This window comes from Microtus oregoni, unplaced genomic scaffold (genome assembly GCF_018167655.1).
Source record: "Microtus oregoni isolate MIOR12 unplaced genomic scaffold, Mior012 000006F_ref0000085, whole genome shotgun sequence".
NCBI classification, from domain to species: Eukaryota; Metazoa; Chordata; class Mammalia; order Rodentia; family Cricetidae; genus Microtus; species Microtus oregoni.
In genome coordinates this window covers 56,844,794-56,865,083 of record NW_024543065.1, presented here as the reverse complement: position 1 = coordinate 56,865,083, position 20,290 = coordinate 56,844,794, and the positions used below count along the sequence as shown (strand labels likewise).

The 20,290-nt window shown below is 51.0% G+C and overlaps 1 protein-coding gene across 5 annotated transcripts in view; it reads left to right on the top strand.

The window, feature by feature from the left end:
• The window catches only part of Actn4 (actinin alpha 4), a 66,807-nt gene that overhangs the window by 38,921 nt on the left and 7,596 nt on the right, over window positions 1-20,290 (top strand). For 3 of the 5 annotated variants that reach the window (XM_041654921.1, XM_041654919.1, XM_041654923.1), the window contains exons 2-11: window positions 4,578-4,692; window positions 4,844-4,963; window positions 6,651-6,737; window positions 7,544-7,631; window positions 8,992-9,070; window positions 9,835-9,916; window positions 10,603-10,688; window positions 15,139-15,231; window positions 16,684-16,914; window positions 17,542-17,689. In XM_041654921.1, coding sequence (XP_041510855.1) covers window positions 4,578-4,692; window positions 4,844-4,963; window positions 6,651-6,737; window positions 7,544-7,631; window positions 8,992-9,070; window positions 9,835-9,916; window positions 10,603-10,688; window positions 15,139-15,231; window positions 16,684-16,914; window positions 17,542-17,689 — 1,129 coding nt within the window. Of the gene's footprint in view, window positions 1-4,577; window positions 4,693-4,843; window positions 4,964-6,650; window positions 6,738-7,543; window positions 7,632-8,991; window positions 9,071-9,834; window positions 9,917-10,602; window positions 10,689-12,417; window positions 12,504-15,138; window positions 15,232-16,683; window positions 16,915-17,541; window positions 17,690-20,290 lie in introns of all 5 variants that reach the window. The other 2 variants (XM_041654922.1, XM_041654920.1) reach the window with 1 other exon arrangement.

The following is a 20,290-nucleotide window of genomic DNA, read 5'->3' as shown; positions in this document are numbered from 1 at the left end:
CTGGTTACTTCCTGATAAGACTGAGATCATAGGTCTGCGTTTTTCAGTCAAACCAGGCACCCCTGACATGGTTTCTTCCTCTTCATGACATGTGGGCCTTTGCTCTTTTTTATACTACAGTAGTCCGTACAATCTTTGAAAGACCCCATGAAGCTGGTCTGCTTGTCAATCAGGTTCTGCCTCTTCTGCCACAGGGCCTTTGCACAAGTTTGTGTCACCATCTGTCTTATTCTTTGTGACTCCCTCACGCTACTACTTGTTCAGCCTCACACGTGTGCACACACACCTGCTAAATTCTCTGCAGTTGTGGTATTTAGAGGAGCCTCTGAAGCCTCAGTCCTGCTGCAGTTCAGATTGACTGGTGTGGGCAGCACTTCAACTTGAGGCTCTCCATTTCCTCTTCTGTCAGACAACAGCACAGAGATGCTAGTATACGACAGGCCTGTGGGGTGCTGCTGATGGTGACTGCTGTGACTCATGCTGTGGTTCATGGTCCCCTCTAAGGTGTGTTTGATGTGGAATGTGATTGGTCATTGTCGGCTCTGCTTGGGGTTGGGGTATGTCAGCTCAGCTTCTATCGGGTATTGTTGGGTTTTTGGTTTGTTGTTTTTGTTTTTTATTTGGTTGGGTTTTGAGACAAGGTCTCTCTACATAGCTCTAGCTGTCTTGGAACTCTGTGTAGACCAGGCTGGCCTCAGACCCCCAGAGATCCACTTGAGCCTTGTGATTAAAGCCTCCATGTCCATCTTTTCTGTCAGGGTTTTGTTCCTGCTAGGCACTCCACAGGCCTGGCCTGGAGACACTTAGCAGATGGAAGACTCCAGACACCTGGATTGTTGCAAGCGGGCCTGGGAATTGTGCATAGTAGAGGAAGCTGGGGTGGGCACATGGATTGGGGCCTCCAGCTATAGAAACCAACCTCTGTGTCACCCACAAAACAGTGCTGGTCTATACTGGGGGAAGAGAGGGAATCTGAGCAGAGGGTTATTTTTGTAACCAAGTATAAAAAGCTATGAATTTTTAATGTCCTTTCCAACCCTACCGCCCCCTTGCTAGTCTTATTGCATGAAGCAGTGGTGACTGCAGTCGCTTGTTCCCCATATGGCTTCCTGAGTGTGCACTGTTCTTGCTCTTAGCTCGGGACAGGAGAGCCACACATCAGCAGAAATCCCTGGAACCTCCCTATACGCTTGCTAAGTGAGTGCCCTCCTGGCACTTGCTCTGTTTTCTGCAGGCAGAAAGGCAGATGCCCGTGGCACAGCCACCACTCATCAGAATAGGCCTTTGGCATGCGTACGACATTGAGAATCTCATGTGCCAGGCCCAGGGCTAAATGGCTGGTTCACATCACTCTTTTTAATCCTCATCTTAACAGAGATTACAGTCTCCATTCAGCTTTCTCATCCACCCAAGGTTACTGCCCAGAGCAGATGAGTAAAGACGGAAGGTGTGTTTCAAGGGCAAGTGGTGTGGCAGCCCCTGTGAGCACAGGTGGCCTACACCCGGCTAGTAGGATTTATCATCATTTCCTGCAATCTCATTTCTCCTCTAAAACTACAGGAGTGGGCTGCGGACCTGCACAGAGAGAGGGCATCCTACACTTCCTGCGGATTGGTTAGGACCATCAGAGTGCATGATTCATCTGGCACTGAATATCTGCCAGGGCCCACGACAGATGCTCAGTGTGCCTTTCCCCACAGTTAATCCTTAGAGCCACTACAGGAGGTGGGTTCTGATCAATCTGTCTTACAGGACAGGAGACAAGCTGCACTGGGAGACGTCAGTTGCACAGAACACCCAAGAAGCTGGCATTGAGATTCTCATCTGTGCTCCTCCCACAGCATGCTGAAGGAACCCATGTAGACCTGGGCAGCAGGCTCGTGCTCTGGGCTCAGAGCAGTATCAGAGTGCCGGGGAGCTGCCCTATATGCTCAGGCCTTCAGATGTGACTTGGTCACTTTGTGGTCTGTCCGTATCTTTCACGCACATCAAGTGCGGAGACCCAGCATGCTCAGCCCCGCCTGCTACTGTACTCTGGACCACGTTCTGTTAAGCTCTATCCTTATAATCGCAGGGTTATGGATGGAACCCAAGGTCTTTGATATACTAGGCAGGCATTTCTATCCTCCCAGCTCATCTTCTGACTGCCGTACTTACCCACTCTGTTTCAGACAAGAAGGCTGAGAGAGCCTACGTGTGGGCAGAGTGGGCTGAGTGCCTGCTGGAGCCCAGTAAGATAAACAAAAAGGCCATGGGAGTTTACACCTGTCGTCCTAGTACTTGGGAGGTGGAGGCAGGAAGATGAGGAGTTGAGAGCTTAGGCTGAAGGGATGGCTGAGAAGTGAAGAACACTGACTGTTCTCTCGGGGCCTGCGTTCGGTCTCCAGCTCTCACGTGGAGCTCACAACTGTGTGTGATTCTAGTCCCTGGAATTCAGTGCCCTCTTTCAACCTTCAAAATTAAAAGAATTCAAAGCTGACTTCAGCTACATAGTGAAAGAAAGGCTAGTTTCCCCCCCCCCACACACACACACAAAAAAAAAAAAAGAGGAAAAAAATAAAGATAGGGAAGTGGGTAGAAAATGCTGCTTGAGGAGCACCATGGTCTGTGCCTGCAGTCCTGGGGGAGCAGAACACAGAACAAGCATTTGGGGGAGATGTTGACATTGCCGTGCCCTTAGTGCATGACAGCCCCAGTGGCATCTTCATTGCCACCTTACAGAAAAGGAAATGGATGTTAGGAAAGGTTGGGAAACTTGGCTCAGAGAATTATAGCCAAGTCTAGACCTGGTTTGTCTGTATTCAGAGCTACCAAGAGAAAGTAAGGGAAATGGGGCTACACGGGGAGGGTGTCCACAAACAGCTAGGTGAGAACCTGCACTGGGGTCCCTCCCCTGGAGAAGTATGCCACTGGGGATGGAGACCAAGAGAGGTGCTCTGATGCTCACTGCACAGAGTGCTTGTCTGAGTACCTCAGTTTGTCCTCAAACTATGATCTTCCTGCCTCAGCCTCCTGATTGCTGGAATTATAAGCATGTACTAACACACCCACATGGGTTGCATTTTGAGTGATGGGTAAGTGGTGATTCTATTGCCAGGCCACAAAGTAGGCAGAGGCATGGTTGAGAAATAGCAGTGTGCAACCAGGAGGGGTCTCTCTGTCTCCCAGTCAAGGAACCCTGCATGGCAGCAGAAGTCGGTTGTTGGGTACTCATTGTAGGTTGATGTATTAATTAGACAGCATCTTTGTCTGGGAGGTGTTTTGTGTGGAGTCTCTGAATGAGCAGGCCTGACAGCAGTTGTCAAAACACATGATACTTGGCCAGAGGCTCCATGGAAGCCCTTGGCACCCCGTGTGGCCTTTGCTTACACCCCAGGCATGGAATGTGCTCTTGCATGTTCCTGGCGGGTTGCCTGTTTCTGTTCTGGGGGCTCCTAGGAGAAGCAGAGGCTTGGGTTTTCCCAGATCGTGCTGTGGGAGGGCGAGGGCCAGTTTCCCCAGAAGACGCCTAGGCTTGTTGGCATTAACTGACGTGAGTCGCTTCTGTGGCAGACAACACGCTCCAGCTTGCAGGTGCTGAGTGGCCCTGCACTTGGGTGTTCTACCACTGCTTGCAGTATTGCAGCTCTCTATCCCAGAACATGTGCTTTCACCTTCTGCCCGTCTTCAGAAACTCCTCAGATGTGGCTGCCTTCCACTTACCTTATCACCCCAAAGGCACATCCAGTTTCCAAGATTTGTAAGAGTGGGCCATATAGAGAGGCCAGGTATTTGACCTGCAAGACAGCAAACTGTGGGACAAAATTGGACCTTAACTGGGAGAGCTTGGCTGCCAGGCTACCTTATGTCAGCTCCGAGAAAGGCCAGTGTGTCTTGATTTGTGGATTGCTTTGTTCACCCTCGTATCTGACAGCAATAGGAAGGCCATAGCCGAGGGTCTCCTTCAACGGGGTGCCAGGTAAAGAAAGCCCCCCTGAACCAGTGTCTGCCTAGAGTAAGGTCCTATGCTCCTAGGCCTGTTTGTAGCATCCAGAGCCTACCAGTCACGCACACCAGGCAGTGACACTTTCTGTAGTCTTGGCATTGAGGTCCACATTTAAGTTATTCCTCACGTGGTTTTGTGACTGGCATGTTTACCATAGGCTTCAGTGTCCTCTTTTTGGGGGGGGGGGGGGTTCAAGACAAGGTTTCTCAGAAGCTTTGGATCCTGTCATGGAACTCGATCTGTAAACCAGACTAACCTTAAACTCACAAAGATCCACCTGTCTGCCTCTAGAATGTTGGGATTAAAGGTGTGTGCCATCACTGCCCAGCTGTCAGTGCCCTCTTTAACTGCCTGTCTGGATCACTTTTAAGACCAGGAAGAAAATTTATGTAGCTGGATGTGGTGCCAAACTTTTATCATCTGAGTATTTGGGAGTTGGAGACAGAAGGGCTATGAATTAGAGTCCAGCCTGAGCTACATGGGACCCTGTCTTAAGTCCTGATGTGTGTAGAAGGTGGCTTCAGGGTCAGTACTGCTGGTGGAAACCCTGACGCTTGTTCACCTTCCATCCCCTCTCTGTTCTCTTCCCTAGACCTTCACAGCCTGGTGCAACTCCCACCTGCGGAAGGCTGGCACTCAGATTGAGAACATTGATGAGGACTTCCGGGACGGGCTCAAACTCATGCTTCTCCTGGAGGTCATTTCAGGTGAGGCTCAGGGAGCACTGGGCAGCCCACATTGTACCCTGTCCTGGCAGGTACTGCCACTATCCTCTTGCCACCGGGAGGAGCTTCAGCCTGTGTGGAAGGCTGGAGTGTCTCGGGCAGCTATAAAGACCCTCATCACCTGTCTTCCCAGGGGAGCGATTGCCTAAGCCAGAGCGGGGGAAGATGCGGGTGCATAAGATCAACAATGTGAACAAAGCCCTGGACTTCATCGCCAGCAAGGGAGTCAAGCTAGTGTCCATTGGGGCAGAAGGTGAGCGGGGATGGGTGCCCAGGCAGCTGTACTCCCAGGCAGAACTTCTTTGTGCTAAGTGCAGAAAGCTTCGCACTTCCAACCCCAGTGCCTTCTCAGCAGTGAGCAGCAGTGAGCTACTGCCTTTGATAGCATGAAGGATCCTCAGCCTCTGCATCGTAAGGAAAAGCAAGTATGCACTAGGGGTGAGGAAGAGTCCTTGTGAACTAGACCCTCTGTACATGACCTGGTTTCTGTCTGCCAAGAGCATCTCTGCCTAGTCCATATGGGTAGAAGGAAATACAAGGAGAGAAGGGAGCAAACAACCTGAGCAGGGTGTTGGTACAGGATGTCCGAGGTCAAAAGTCAGCCCCTGGGCTTTGATCCAGCTTCATAGACCAAGTACATGGCCTAGATACCCCCTCCTGAATGGACTCCCAAATCTGTGCCACCAGCCGCAGGCCAGCCCACTCTAGAACAGCAGCTAGCTCCTTAGGGCCCAGGCACCTTTAGATGGAGCCCAGAGGCTGCCAGCAGCCGGGCCCAGCTCTGCTCATTAGTCAGAGCAGAGTTTCTTTCCCTGACATCCGTGCCATCCTAGCTTTGAGAAAAACAAAGAAAACTAATTGCCGTTAATGATAGGACTGAGAATTTGGCCAGGACTTTAGGCCAGAATGTGCACCACTGAGTTCCAAGGCCCCGCGCCAGCCTGGGACCTCTGGAGAGGAGTGCCAAACCCTTGCATGGCACCGTAGAGGTGGTTGGTGTTTGTTTAAAAAGCCCAAACCCCAACACTCAGTAAGGCCCAGAGATTTTCTGTCCTCTCATGGGTCTTTGCTCCGGGCTCCGCTCCAGCCCGCGCTCTCACAGCTGCGTTTGTTTTGCTCAGAGGCTTGTCTGTAAACACAGAGGGGTGAAAGGAGGGACCCGCTTGCCTTCCAGGCCCCACTTCATTTGGGGAGAAGCTCTGTCTGCAAATGTTCCCGTCCTCTTGAAGCCCTTAGTGATTCTGTCCCAATCCCTATGACTGTCACATGCCTAGACAAGGGTACAGGGCAGCTTCATGGGAAATGCTTAAGAACGCTGGCCCTGTCCCCTTAAATGGTCTGACAATTGAAGAACATGACTTCTTCTCAGGATTATGAGGACCAGTTTGAAGCACAGCTGTAGGTCACAGAAGCACTTGGTGGATGTATCATGCCTCTTCTTCCCAGAACTCTGTCCAACCTATACCTGTGTCAGCTGTGGGGTAGGGCATGTCCCTTGACTGAAGGAACCCAGCCCTCTTAAAGCTTAGCTTTTCTGATAGGAGAGCTTTTTGGTCCCATGCAGTAATGGGGCAAGTAGCCCTGCTCGGTGTCTGGATCTCCAACTGGGAATGCTGGGAAGACAGGACAGACATTGCATTCTCTTATCTTCCCTAGAGCTCAAGTGGTAGAATGCTTTCCTAATACTGTCTGCTGTACACAAGTTTTAAATAGGGACCCCTGCTGTGCATAGATGCAGGCTGTAGACCCACTAGAAGACAGCACTGTCTAGTTGTGCAGGAGATCATGTGCATGGTAGCAAGGGGATTAGAAAGGAAGTGGCTGGTCCTTGGGTGATAGTATAGCCAGTGGAGTGAGTAAAGACTTAGTCCTGGGGTGAGGTAAGGAGCCTGATGCTCATCAGTAGCCTTCTCTGCCCCTGCCTTTTGTCCCATGTGCAGAGATTGTGGATGGCAATGCAAAGATGACCTTGGGAATGATCTGGACCATCATCCTCCGCTTCGCCATCCAAGACATCTCCGTGGAAGGTAAACTGTGGCAGAGAGCTGCCTCTTCACTCTCTAGGATGGGTGTATTAAGAAAGAACTCCCAGTTTTCTCTCCATGCTTCCATGCTTGCTTAGGGCCCAGCCCTTCTTGGTCCCAGGTTACCCCAGGACACTCGTGCTCTGTGACCTCCAGTTCTTGAACCAACCCCCTGTTCTCATGAAGTAGACCAGAATGACTGGCACTGTTGTACACAGAACAAACGCAGGTGGAGTTGGGCTTGGCTTCTTCTCTTTCTGCTCAACATACCCATTGAGGGTGTGCGTCTTGGCCTGCTTAGGCCATCCAGGAATCTTGCCACTTCCACCTAGCCTTCATGTGCACCACAGAATGAGAAAAACCATGAGGCCAGTGAATGGTGGGACTCCTGGGTGCTGGGTCAGTATGGTGACCCCATAAATATGTTCCTGTCTCCATACAACTCCCACAAGTAAAAGATGGCTTCCAGGGTCTTATTTTCCTTATAGTCCTGAGGCTAGTCTCCAGGACTCACGTACCATGTGGCCTAGTGACTGATCATAGCCTAGTCAGGGACGGGGAGCAGGTTCAGATCCTGTCCTTGCCACTCTCTAGGGTAACCCCAGTGACAAGGCTTCTTGGAGCTGGGCTCTGTGTACTGGCAGCTGGGTGGGCAGAACTCTGTCCACATCCAGAATGGGAGCGGCTGCCTTTGCTGCTGTTGTTATGACGTCTGCTGTCCCAGACCTGAGGCTAAAGGCCTGTTCAGCTTGAGCCCAATTCTGTGCTTTAATTGTGATCTTATCTTTCTGTCGTTGTCTGCTTTGCAGAGACCTCTGCCAAAGAAGGGCTCCTCCTCTGGTGCCAGAGAAAAACAGCGCCATATAAAAACGTCAACGTCCAGAACTTCCATATCAGGTAGGCGCTTCCTTATATTTCCGTCCTGGTCTGGGATATAGCAGTCCTCAGTAAGTCCCTGATAGGCCCCTGTTTGCTCACTGGAAAGTCTGTTCAGAGAGGAGTTTTTAAAAGAGCTGCAGGATCTCCTGCGCTTCTTCCTCAAGCAAGGTGGCTCTCAGAGGCCACAGGCTTTTTTTTTACTTTGCAAGAGGGACCAGAGCGTAGATTGCTATTGTGTTTAGCTTAAGAGGTGTTCTCCATCTGCTAAGGTGAGCAAAACTCAGCCTGCCAAGGGGTCTGCTGTTCCTGGGGTGAGGGAGTCAGGATAGGTGCAATTACTATAAACTGAGGTAGACAGTTTGTGCCACAGGAGACCAGAGCAGCAGGAGGCAGTTGTCTGCTTGGGGTACTCCTGAACTTAGACTCATTCAGTGTATGACTTTACCTAAGCCTCTGGGACAGGATCCACAGGACCCCGCTGTGTTCTTGGCCTCTCTGGGGGGCCCCATGCTGATATCAGGACCTTGCTTGTTGTGCTTTGTCCTTCAAAGCACTTGGTTTCTCTTGGTGGCTCTGCTGCCTGCAGTTGACCTCACTGTTTGGCTCACTGCAGGGTTCACCTGCCTTCCAACAGAGGACCAGTAGGCAACCCAGATACAAATGGCTGGGCTGCTCGTTTCATTTCAAACAGTGAGGCAATGGGAAGTACAGAGGAGAGCCATTCTGAGCAGGTGATAGAGAAATCCATCCTGGAAGGAACCAATCCTAACAGGATCTTGGGGAAGGGAATGTACCTAATCTAGCCTGTGACTTCGTAGGGATCATTTTGCTCTAGAGAACTTCAGGCCACCCAACTCCCAGGCACTTTGCCCACCCCTGGCCTGTGCCTCCACGATTGGGTCAGCCAGGGTTCAGGATCTCACCCACCTTCCATAGTGAGCTGTCCCTTGGTGCAGGCCTATCCTGTTTGATGAGCCCTTGTATGCAGTGCTCGGCTGCTTAGGCCATCTCACCGATGAGCAAACAGCCTAGTACGTGTCCCGTGTAAGGTTCTGTGAAAGCATTAATCTAATCTTCGTAGCAGCTCTGAGATAGCTGCTGCCACTGTCCCCACTTTACAGGCTTGAAAACTGAGGAAGCAGTTCTGTGATTTGTTCAAAATCACATTGTCAGTGCCAAATCACCACCTTACCATACTTTACCCCGACTGTCTGGCTTCTGAGGTTGTGCTCAGTCCTGGCATACTGTGTCGCTGCAGTGCCTGCTGCGCACTGAGCCTTCTGTTTATGGGAATTAGTCATTGCTGTAGGCTCACAGGGGTGAGCAGGACTCCCAGGATAGCAAGGACCCAGCTCATAACCTTTGCCTTCTCTTATAGCTGGAAGGATGGTCTGGCCTTCAATGCCCTCATCCACCGGCACAGACCTGAGCTGATTGAGTATGACAAACTGAGGAAGGTAAGTGTCTCTGGTTCCTATCCCCAAGGGCTGCCGATTGCTAACGCTCACCTCCTAGACACCCTAGATGGGCACTGTCCATCTCCCTTCGTTGGCATTACAACTGGCTGGACTGATTTAGGTCCTGTCTTGCTTGACCTTTGACCCCCTTTCTTGACCTTTTGGATTCTAGAAACATTCTTCTGTCTAGGGGAGGAAAGGAGCTTCAAACCTTCCAGGTGGCCACCATTTCCAGTGCAATCTTGCTTTTATTTTCTTACACAAAGCTGAAAGCCTAATCTCCTGGAAAAGGCAGGGAACCATGTCCAAAGCAGCCAGCCAGCTGCTGCATCATGTTGATACCCTGAGCTGCTCTTGTTGGAGAAGGGCCCTGGAGACTGAGAGAACACAGTCAGAAACATTGGGGGGTACCTGTACCCAGCCTGCTTGGGTGTGGCAAGAGCAGGGGTTCTGCTGAGACTGAGAAGTGGTGAGGGGAGTGAAGCAGATCAGCCTTGTTGAGCAGCCCTAACTGTTCCTGCAGCAGTGGGGTCCTGCACAGGCACTGGAGTGTTCTACTCCCAAGCCTGGACCTCACCTGCAGAGCTTAGAACACAGGGATTGACTGAGGAAGCCTTTCTCTCTGTATAGCACACAGGGATGAAAATTCCTAAGGCACTTTCCAACCCTGCTCCTCAGGGCTCTCCTATCTCAGGCCAGCCCCTTGCCTTTTACATTTATCTGGGTTCTGCTCCTGATGGAATTCTCCATCCTTGCTCCCCCAGGATGATCCAGTCACCAACCTGAACAACGCTTTTGAAGTGGCTGAAAAATACCTTGATATCCCCAAGATGCTGGATGCTGAGGGTGAGCACCTCCCTATGTTCCTAGGACCTCATCTGTCTGGGCCTAGCTTTGGCTGGGCTCTGCAACTCACCAAGCCTAGGGAAACCTCGGGAATCTCACTGAGCCAGAGAGAAAGGTCGTGTGAGCCCAAGGTGGTAACATGAGCCAGAGTTGGCTTGCTGCGTCCAGAATGGCAGAAAAGGGGAAAAGAACGGTGATTAAATAGTCAGTTTTCTGGGATCATGGACTGTCTAGACTCTCAGAGGGGCAAGGTGGCTGAAGAGGCTGACCCCTGGCTTCCTACTAATGTCCCGGGCCTCTCCTGACCAACTGAAAACCTGGGGTCTGGAGCCTGCCAAAATGGAATGTTGTTTTTTCCTTTTCCGGCTCTTTGCTCCATTTCCCAGCCAACACTATCCCCAGCCAAGACCCATGCCTCTGGCCTCTGGTGGCCCTTGGAGTTCACTGTCCTGTTGCCCCTTGAGGCCATTCTCAGAGAAAGGAAGTGGCTTCATTCCAGTTCAGTTCCCACAGCTTTGGCCTTTTCTGAGACCATGGGGGAGGTTAGGGTGTAGCTCAGTCTAACTGGCGTTGAATCAGCTTAAAGGGTCTTTCCCCTGGCTTAGTTGTGACTTTGGGGGCCTGTGGGTCCTAACAAGTGGCCTCACCCATGCTTGGGCCATTTAACCCTTGTTGTTCACTTGCAGACATCGTGAACACAGCCCGGCCCGACGAGAAGGCCATAATGACATATGTATCCAGCTTCTACCATGCCTTTTCAGGAGCGCAGAAGGTACCGGGCAGGGCCAGGCAGCCCTCCTCGCCGCCACTGCCCAATGCCGCTGCTGCCTTTCGCCTCCCATGCTCACTTCATTTCTCTTGCAGACAGCAGTGACCTCTCTTGGACTGGAAGCCAGCTCCCTCAGTCCTGGGCATTGCTGCCTATCTAGTCCCTTGCTCAGTCGATTGAGTGCCTACTGTATACTAGGCTCTCTTCAGGCAGTGAGGACACAGGCAGATTCCTGCTTCAGAGAAGCTTACTTCCTAGTAGATGAGGCAGACAGGTCATGTGACGTGATGAAGAGTCAGTGGAGGCCAGGGGACAGGGTGGTGTTGTAGAGGTAGCTGGGACTATCAGCTGGAAAGGGGCTTCACCAGAAGCAGAGACTGCACAGGCAGGGTGAGGTGAGTGTGGAGGCGATACCTGGGGAGACTGAGGCAGGCAGAGTAGCAAAAGGCAGCTAGTTGTAGGCAATTGTGCATCACTCTAGGGCCTGGGAGACCTCTGCCTAGGGTTCTCTTTGGGGGGGGGGAGCGGGTATTTATTTTCATTTTATGTGTGTGTTTTGCTTGCATATGTATCTGTGTACCACGTGTACCTGCTGCTAAGGGAGGCCAGGTGTTGGATCCCCTGGAACTAGAGTTACAGATGGTTGTGAGCTGGATGGATGTGGGTGCTGGGAACTGAACAAGTCTTCTGGAAGAGCAGCTAGTTTTTAACTGCTAAGCTATCTCTCCAGTTTTGTTTTTTGTTTGTTTTTTGGGTTTTATTTTTTTGTTTTGTTTTTTGAGACAGGGCCTCACGTAGCTCAGCCAGCTGTAAAAAGTCCTGATACTCTTTTTTTTTAAATATTTATTTATTATGTATACAATATTCTGTCTGCCTGTATGCCTGCAGGTCAGAAGAGGACACCAGAACTCATTACAGATGGTTGTGAGCTACCATGTGGTTGCCGGGAATTGAACTCAGGACCTTTGGAAGAGCAGGCAATGTTCTTAACCACTGAGCCATCTCTCCAGCCCCCCTGATACTCTTTTTGTCCACCTCCCAAGTGCTAGTAAGAGCTACCACTTGGGGTTTTGTTGTTGGTTTTTTGTTTGTTTTGTTTTTTATTTTTTGATTATTTTTCAGTATAGTTCTCTGTAGCCCTGGCTGTCCTGGAACTAACATTGTAGACCAGGCTGCCTTGAACTCACAGAGATCCATCTGCCTCTGCCTCCCAAGTGCTGGAATTTAAAGGCATGTGCACCACCATTGCCCGGCCTGTTTTCTTTTTTTTTTTCCCCCTAGATAGCACCATTTGATGTAGCCCCTGGTGTCCTGGAATCCTAGGAGGATTTTCTCTGTAGACCAGGCTGACCTTGAACACTCAGTGATCTTATCAGGATTGCCAGTGTGTGACACTGAGCCTGACTCTTTGAGGCAGAATTTTACTCTGTAACTTCTGGTTGGCCTCAAACTTTAGCTCTTCCTGCCTCTACCTCCCAGGTGCCCAACATCATTAGGAGTTTATCCAAAAATGGTTGGTAGTTCAGGTGACCCAATTCTTTCTACTCAGGTTTCAAAAAACAGCCCTTCTGCACACATTGGCAGCTCAATATCCCCCAGACCTGAGCTCCACTGGCTTCCAGTCCAGAGCAAGCACTATTCTTCCCGCATGAGCCTTGGGCCGGCTGGCCACCTCCCTCCTGCGTCTTTCACTCTCTCCTGTCTCTTTCTTTCTCTCTCTCTCTCTGCGCAGATATTGTGGGCACTCTGAGGCCAGATGAGAAGGCCATCATGACTTACGTGTCCTGCTTCTACCACGCTTTCTCGGGGGCCCAGAAGGTGAGCCAGGGTGGGAGGACCCTTTTCCCTTTTGTCACTCAAGTCAGCGTCAGCAGTGTCGGTCCACAGGTACCTGGGCAGAACCCTGGCTGACCAGCCTCAGGCTGTGTCTGTCTCAAAGCCTCAGACGTTCTTGCATTTGAGCATAGCCACCTTTGGGAGCTGGTGACACAGCTACTAACCACAGACAGGGAAACAGAAGTCCAATATCACTATGGATGATAAAGCTGGAGCATGACCTCTTGCTTGTCGCTGCCTCTACTTCAGGGCTACAAGTATGGTGAATCTCCTTTCAGAAAACTCCTGAGTGCAGGCTGGTTCTGGGGCCTGTGTGGGCAGGACAAGTCAACTTGTCTATTCTACCCTGTGTCTCCCTGAGGTCTGCAGACCTCACACCACTCCTGGCTCCTGTCAGGGACTCAAGTTTCTATGTAGAAGGCTGGGCACTTCTATGCCCTTTTGATCTAGAAAAATGGCTTGGACAACAGCATCATTTTAGTGGCCCGGGAGCTAATGAGGGGTAGGTGCTTGTTTGGGGAACATTTGCTTCGCTGGGCCCTCTCCAAGGAAAGGAAACTGAGGCTCACTGTACCTGTTGTCTTCTCTAGACTGTCTTCTTCTTCTTTTTTTTTTTTTAACATTTTTTAATGATAAATTTTTATTTCATATGCAATGATTTTTTGCTGCCTGCAAGTGTGTCTGTATAAGGGTGTCAGATCCCTTGGAACTGGAGTTACAGACAGTTGTGAGCTGCCATGTGGGTGCTTGGAATTGAACCCCAGATCTTCTGGAAGAGCAGCTGGTACTCTTTAACCACAGAGCCATCTATCCAGCTCCCTGTAGGTTGCCTTCTTAGACTGTTATATGCAGTGAGTGCCTCACTGTGGACAGTCTGGCCTGACCCTGCTTTGCCACCTCTTGGCACATGGTCTTGCACAGGCTACTTTACCTGTTTCTCATTTATAAGGTGAGAATCCTATCGCCCCTCACAGGATTTTCCTATGCATCAAATAATGAACTTCGAGCCTAAACAGCAAGGCTGCCCAGTTCTTTCCAGACCCCTCCCCAAATGGCCAGCTTTCAGAGCCCCTTTCCCATCTGCCCAGCATGAGTTAGGTTTTGTATCTGTTTTGCTGGCGGACACGGGGAGGGAGGATGTGCCCCATCTCCCCCGCATGCTGGTAAGGAAGACTGAGTGGGAATAAGTAGTGCAGCTCCAATTAACAGCATGCCCACCACTGGACACACCCACGGCTCCCTAGCCTCAAGTCGCGATTGCTTTTCCTCCTGTCTGAAATGCCCCCACGCCCGGAGCTGACCTTGGGCCTGGTGGAGGGAGTAGTTGGTTAGTTACTGGCAGAGAAGTCCAGGGCAGAGCAGTTGCAAGTTTGGGGACATCTGGCCTCAGAAAGCTGTGTTTGGCATACCCTCTAAGGTAGATGTCAGCCTAGTCGTGCCGGGAGGAAACTGAGGAATTCTGCTAGATTAATTTTCTCATCAAAGAATGTACCCTCAGGACACCTTTTACTGTTGCTGTCATTTCCTCAGAGGTCAATTCATTCTCCTCAAAAAGTGTTTTATGGGTGAATTTAGGCTTAGCACAAGAGTGCTATCTTCCCTGTGTGTGGTCACCAAAGCATTCGTTCTTCCTTTACACACTTATCAGTCCTGAGCACCTACAATATCCCAAGCCCAGCAGTGAAGCAGAACAGCTGACTGACAGCACCCTAGCAGCAGAAGAGGCTAGAGCTTGGGGTACCAGCAGTAAGTGGTATGCTTGGTTAGTTAGGGCCAGAAGAAGCTGACCCCAGCACCACCTCCAGCATAGGCCCTTGTGAGTCTCACCCCAGAACAAGTCATGGTGTTAGTCCTGGGTGCTTCCTGCAGCATGGCCTGTGGTGTGCGTGTACACCTAAATTAACACCGCCTGTGACTGCTCTGTTGGCCCTACCTATCCTTGTGCCACGTGTGTATGGGAAAGCGCACTGGGCCTGGAGCTGGCTCCCGAGCCTCTGTTTTCCTCCTCATCACTCTGTAGACCCTCCTCACTATTTCTGTTCCTGTTCTGTTGCCGTTCCAACTCTTCTTGGACCTTTTCTGTGCTGCCTGAAAGGTACCTCCCTCCCTTCTCCTGTGTGGCACTTTCCCCTCACCCAGGTTTCTAGAGTTTGAGACCAGGGGCCAGCTCTGTGTCTCTACCCTTCCTGTGCTTCCTTCTGCCCCTCAAATCATGACGTACTCATATGAGTCTCTGTAGTCAGCTGCACTTGAGTAGGAGCCAGAGGAGTAGAGCATGCACTGTCCACAGGGACTCCATGGTACCAGCACCCTCACCTCCAGTGATGCTCCCATTCAAGAGGAGACTCTTTCTGGTTCTTAGGTTCAGAACAGCCCTACCCATTCCTGGGCACTAGAGGCTTGGTTCTAAGCAAGGGCTTGCCACCCTTCTGCAACAAGGCCCCCAAGGACATGGCCCCGCTCAAGGCCATCATCCTACTGGACACGCACTTTCTCTCCTTTCCTTCTTTGAGGAGTTCTCTGTGGGTCTTGGACAAGCTGCTTTCAAGGGGCCTGCTTGTTAGGAGGGAGGATCCACAGCCCCAGGCAGCCCTGACTGTGCACTTCCCCATCCCAGGCTGAGACTGCTGCCAACCGGATCTGCAAGGTGCTGGCTGTGAACCAAGAGAATGAACACCTGATGGAAGATTATGAGCGTCTGGCCAGTGATGTGAGTGTGCGCTCCAGGTCCCACCAGAGTGAATACAGGCAGGGAGGGCTGGGGAGTAATTATTGCTCTTCCAGAGGACTTGAGTTCAGTTCCTGGCCTTTGGGGGCCAGTGGCACATAGACATACGTGCAAGCAAAATACCCATACACATCAAATAAAAAAATGAAGGTTTAGAATTTGGGGGGGGGGTGGACTGGGGTATACAGGAAGGCAGGAGGAGTAAATGTAGCTTTATGTAGCCCAGTCTGGCCTTGAACTTCTGATCCTCCTGCCCCCAACCTCTCATGTACTGGAATAACAAACATTATTTTGCTGTGAAAGCAGATGCAGCAGTGAGACCTAGAAAATATGGAGTGCAGGACTTTTGGTTTGGCAGTCACCATGTTTGAGTCCAGAGCTTGGGTTCTTATCGAGATGTTCAGTTTCTGTTCCCAAAGAGCATGTCTATTCTTAGAAACATGATTCCTAGACCTGAGGACTTCAGGGTTACTGGTTTGAGGTGCCGGGTGTCAAACATGGGTCCTCATGTGTGCTAGGTGAGCACTGGTGCTCCAAGTACATCCTTGTCTCAGGCTTTAAGGTTGCAAGGATGTTCAGCAGTCAACAACCCAAAGTGTTGAGGATTTGATACTGGCAGGTCTAGGGCTAGGATGTGGTTGGTTGTCGGGCTCTTGTTTAACACGCACAAGGCCCTGGTTTCAGTCGGGGCTGATAGAACAAAGGGCAAAAGAGAAAAGAAAAAGAAAAAAAAAACGGGGCCACTGTCATTCCCAAGACAAGGTGGAAGTCACGTTCTTGGGTGCCATTCACCAGCCTAGTGCCTCTGTTCTTGGCTTTGTCTTTGCCACTGAGAAGCCACTCTGCTTATCTGTGCTGGTGATAACTGACTTCTGTTCTGGATTATTTTTGATGGCCCAGTCTGTTGGCTTGTTGGTATTCTTCCTCACCCTGTCAAAGATCAGAGTAGGTCTTAAGAATATGTTTGGTTTGGTTTTTTGTTTGTTTGTTTGTTTTTTCTTTCAGTTTTCTATTTTTCAGTGACAGGCCTTGTGTATGCGCTGGCCACCTAAATGAGGCAAACACACTGTAGGCCCTTACTATTGTGTCAGCTACCGTCCCCAAACCCAGGCAGACCAAGAGTCTCTACAGCTGTGGTCAGTGAGGCCAGAAGTCACAAGTCCTATGTCAGTGAATGGAAGGGGGTCTTCTGGGAAGGGACAGTAGATTGGAACTACCCACTTCAGTCTGGGCAAGGAAGACTGGGAGCAGAGGCATGAACAGGAAGTAGGGTCAGCCCAGTGCTCCAGTAGCATCACATTCCCAGAGCTCTGTGCTGAAGAGTCCCAGCAGGAGTAGTAAGTTAGTCCTGAGGACCCTGTTAGCTGAGGGGAGGCCGCATCAGCACTCTGAGCACCTCTGCAATGGCCACCATGTCTTCCTACGGGCCCACAGCTTCTGGAGTGGATCCGGCGCACCATCCCCTGGCTGGAGGACCGTGTACCTCAGAAGACCATCCAGGAGATGCAGCAGAAGCTGGAGGACTTCCGAGACTATCGGCGTGTTCACAAGCCCCCCAAGGTGCAGGAGAAGTGCCAGCTAGAGATCAACTTCAACACACTGCAGACGAAACTCCGTCTCAGCAACCGGCCTGCCTTCATGCCCTCTGAGGGCAGGATGGTCTCGGTGAGTTACCCCCTCCCCCCAGGCCCTTAGGGCCTGGGGCATCATAGTGCTTGGCTGGCATCATCTTAAATCAGCCTTTAGGCAGGGATGGTGAGGGTGCTTCATGTTTTCCACTGTTTCTCCTTAGTTTTACACACAGAACTCTCTGCACTACTTCCCCTAGCCACACCACAGTTTGTGTGGACACCACGGCTAACGAGTGTCTTGAGATCCTTCATAAAAGGAGAGACAGCAAGACACCTTTTGTAGTCTCCTTGGCAGAATCCATCCATTGATTTGTGAGCATCATTCAGTTAGACCAGAAGGGTCAATGTTTATGTTTCTAGAGAGATGGTCAGTAGTTAGGATTTGCAGAGTTCAGTTCCAACATCCATGAGGCAGCTCACAGCTACCTATGATTCCTGCCCCTGGAGATTCAAAGCCATCTCCTGGCTTCTGTGAGTATCTACCTCTATCTCTCTATCTCTCTCTCTCTCTCTCTCTCTCTCTCTCTCTCTCTCTCTGACACACACACACACAGAGCATTAGTACATGCTGGCCCATGTAGACAGAACTGAGGGTAAGGTTCAGGTAGGCCTCCCCACCAGCACCTTGTGAGAGCCCGGCTCTCCATCTCCTGCCCCACAGGACATCAATAATGGCTGGCAGCACCTGGAGCAGGCTGAAAAAGGCTATGAAGAATGGCTGCTGAATGAGATCCGCAGGCTGGAGCGACTTGACCACCTGGCAGAGAAGTTCCGGCAAAAGGCCTCCATCCATGAGGCCTGGACTGATGGTACGTGTCCCGTGTTCCCTCGCTCTGTTCTCCACTCTCAGGTGTGCATGCACACATAGTCTGTGCCATCTGGGGTCTGCTAAGGTCCTCTCCTGGCTGCAGAAATGCTGCTTTGGGTTTATGGTTAAGCATGTTTTGGTTATGGTTTTTGTGTTAAGCAGCAAGGCACTCCGTTATGCCTTTTTGCTCTGACCTAAGATGGCTTATAGGTGAGCCCATTCCTGGATTATCCAGAACACAGCCAAGACTCTTCCCTGTGCCTGTGTACCTGTCCTGTCTCTTCTGAGAACAGTTCCCAGCCCACCACCTTGGCCCAAACGCATAAGTCTTATCTCTCCAGCTGGCTCCCTGACTGTCACCACCCTGTCCCAAAGCCTGCTTCCCAGCAGCCCTGCAGCTGCCTGGCTTCTGGCTCACGATGTAGAATTCCATCACGTCCTTGGCCTCTGGTCGAGACCCACTCCATCACTGAGATTCCAGATGCCCAGGAGACCTAAAGGCCTCAGAAAATGAATGTTGAGAAGAAAGGGCACACTGTGCCGCACTCGCAGCTGTCACTCAGTGGTGACCCTGGGCTCAGTCTTGATGCTAAAACACGGAAACCCCTCCAGAAGAAACTTCCCTTTCCCCGCCCCCACTTCCCACCCACCACTGCTGCTCTTCTGATTTGCCCTTTCTTGGCTGCTCTGTGTGGTTTTCCATCTGTCCCACAAGGCTTCACAGGGAGCCTCCTCACCTGTGCAGGCATATAGCCCACATAAACTGCATTCATCCTGCTCCTGCTCCCGTTATCCAAAGCAGCCCAGCTTTCCTTCTCTGCCAAGGAGAGCGTGTAAGAAACAGAAGACGTGGGGCTGGAGAGATGGCTCAGAGGTTAAGAGCATTGCCTGCTCTTCCAAAGGTCCTGAGTTCAATTCCCAGCAACCACATGGTGGCTCACAACCATCCGTAATGAGGTCTGGTGCCCTCTCCTGGCCTGCAGGCATACACACAGACAGAATATTGTATACATAATAAATAAATAAATATTAAAAAAAAAAAGAAAGAAAGAAACAGAAGACGTGGTAAGCTAGGTCAATGCCTCCTGCCTCACATGCGGTTGCCCCTTCAAGGACGTGTGATGGCACCTTCCTTGGCTATGTATGATGCCACATTGGAGGGAACAGGGGCCCTCATTTAGTTAATTTATTCAACTCATTCAACACACATACATGTCCAGCCAGATGTAGCAACTCATGCTTGTAATCTCTGTACTTGGGAAACTGAGGCAGAAGGTCAAGGTCACACTGGGCTATATAGAGGGCTCCAGAGTATTCTAGACTACAGTGTTAGATCCTGTCTTGAGAATCCAAACAAAATACCCCACATATGCTTGTGGATATGAGTCACTTAGCTGTGCTTGGCCCTGTGCACTGTCGTTTCCCAAGTGGGTAAGCCCTGCCCCGAGAAGACTCAGGCATATATGCTTACACTTCTCTTGTGGGGCCCCTAAGTATGTAAGGAATGCCATAACACCTGTGCCCCTCACATAGCTAAGATATTTTCTGCTGTCATTTTCTAGATTATCCCATGGTTCTCAACAAATGAGCTGGTATACCCAGCCCAGGATTGCCAGAGGCGTGGGCAGCTAGTTTCATGAGGCTGTGGGCATGGTAACTCCTGAGACTCCTCTGGGAATAGTTGGGAGTAGGCTTGCACTGGAGGAATGTAGGAATGAGCCCTAGCTGCAGATAGGCCCAATCTCTGTTGACATCTTCACACACCCACCCATCCCTCCCATCAGCCCTGAGTCCCCAGGCAAACATGCCCACTCTTCTGAGCTCAGCCTGTATTCTAAATCATTGTAAAATCCTGAGGACAGCTGATCTATAGCCCCTCTCCACTGCTGGGTCCTAGTTACAGCAGCCTGCCCTGGGGGAAGGGGCTCATAGTGGCAGGGCTCACGTGGATGCTTCCCAGGGGGACGTGACCGCCTGGGAATAAAACCAAACACAAATGAGTCTCACATACATCTCATGGTTGCCCTGCAAGACACACTTGCCAGTTCACTGATGAAACAGCTGAGGCCTGAGTTTTTCTCAGCTGCTATTTCTGGTTCCCACCCTTGGGAGAAAGCATTTTGGAGAAGGGAATTGCAAGCTTGCCTTGTGGTTAAACCCTCCAGCCTGGGGCAGGGGTGGCAGGCCTGTGGAGTCAGTTTTCCAGGCCCACCTCTTGCCTGTTGGTGCCAGCCCTGGCCTGGGGCGCCTGGCAGTTGCTAGGCAGATGAGCCTGGGCGAGGCTGAGACAGGGGTGGCACTGACTCTGCTTTCTATTCTTAACCATCGTCTAACTAAAATTCAGGATGGCTCAAGACCACATAGGTGCTGTCACTGGCACTGTTTTACAAATGAAAGATTGACCAAGGCTGCCAGCTGCTTGTCAGGTACTCTGGGAGCAGATCTGGGGGTGGGCTCAGAGGCTCTTGGAAGCAGGGCTCCTTGAGGAAGAAGTGGAGTCCTGACTGCCGTCCTGGCTGGCTTTTCCCCCAGTCCTCTATACTCCCTTAACTTACTAGCACGGCTGCTTGGGCTTTTGCTCTGGGCATGTAATTAGCCTGGC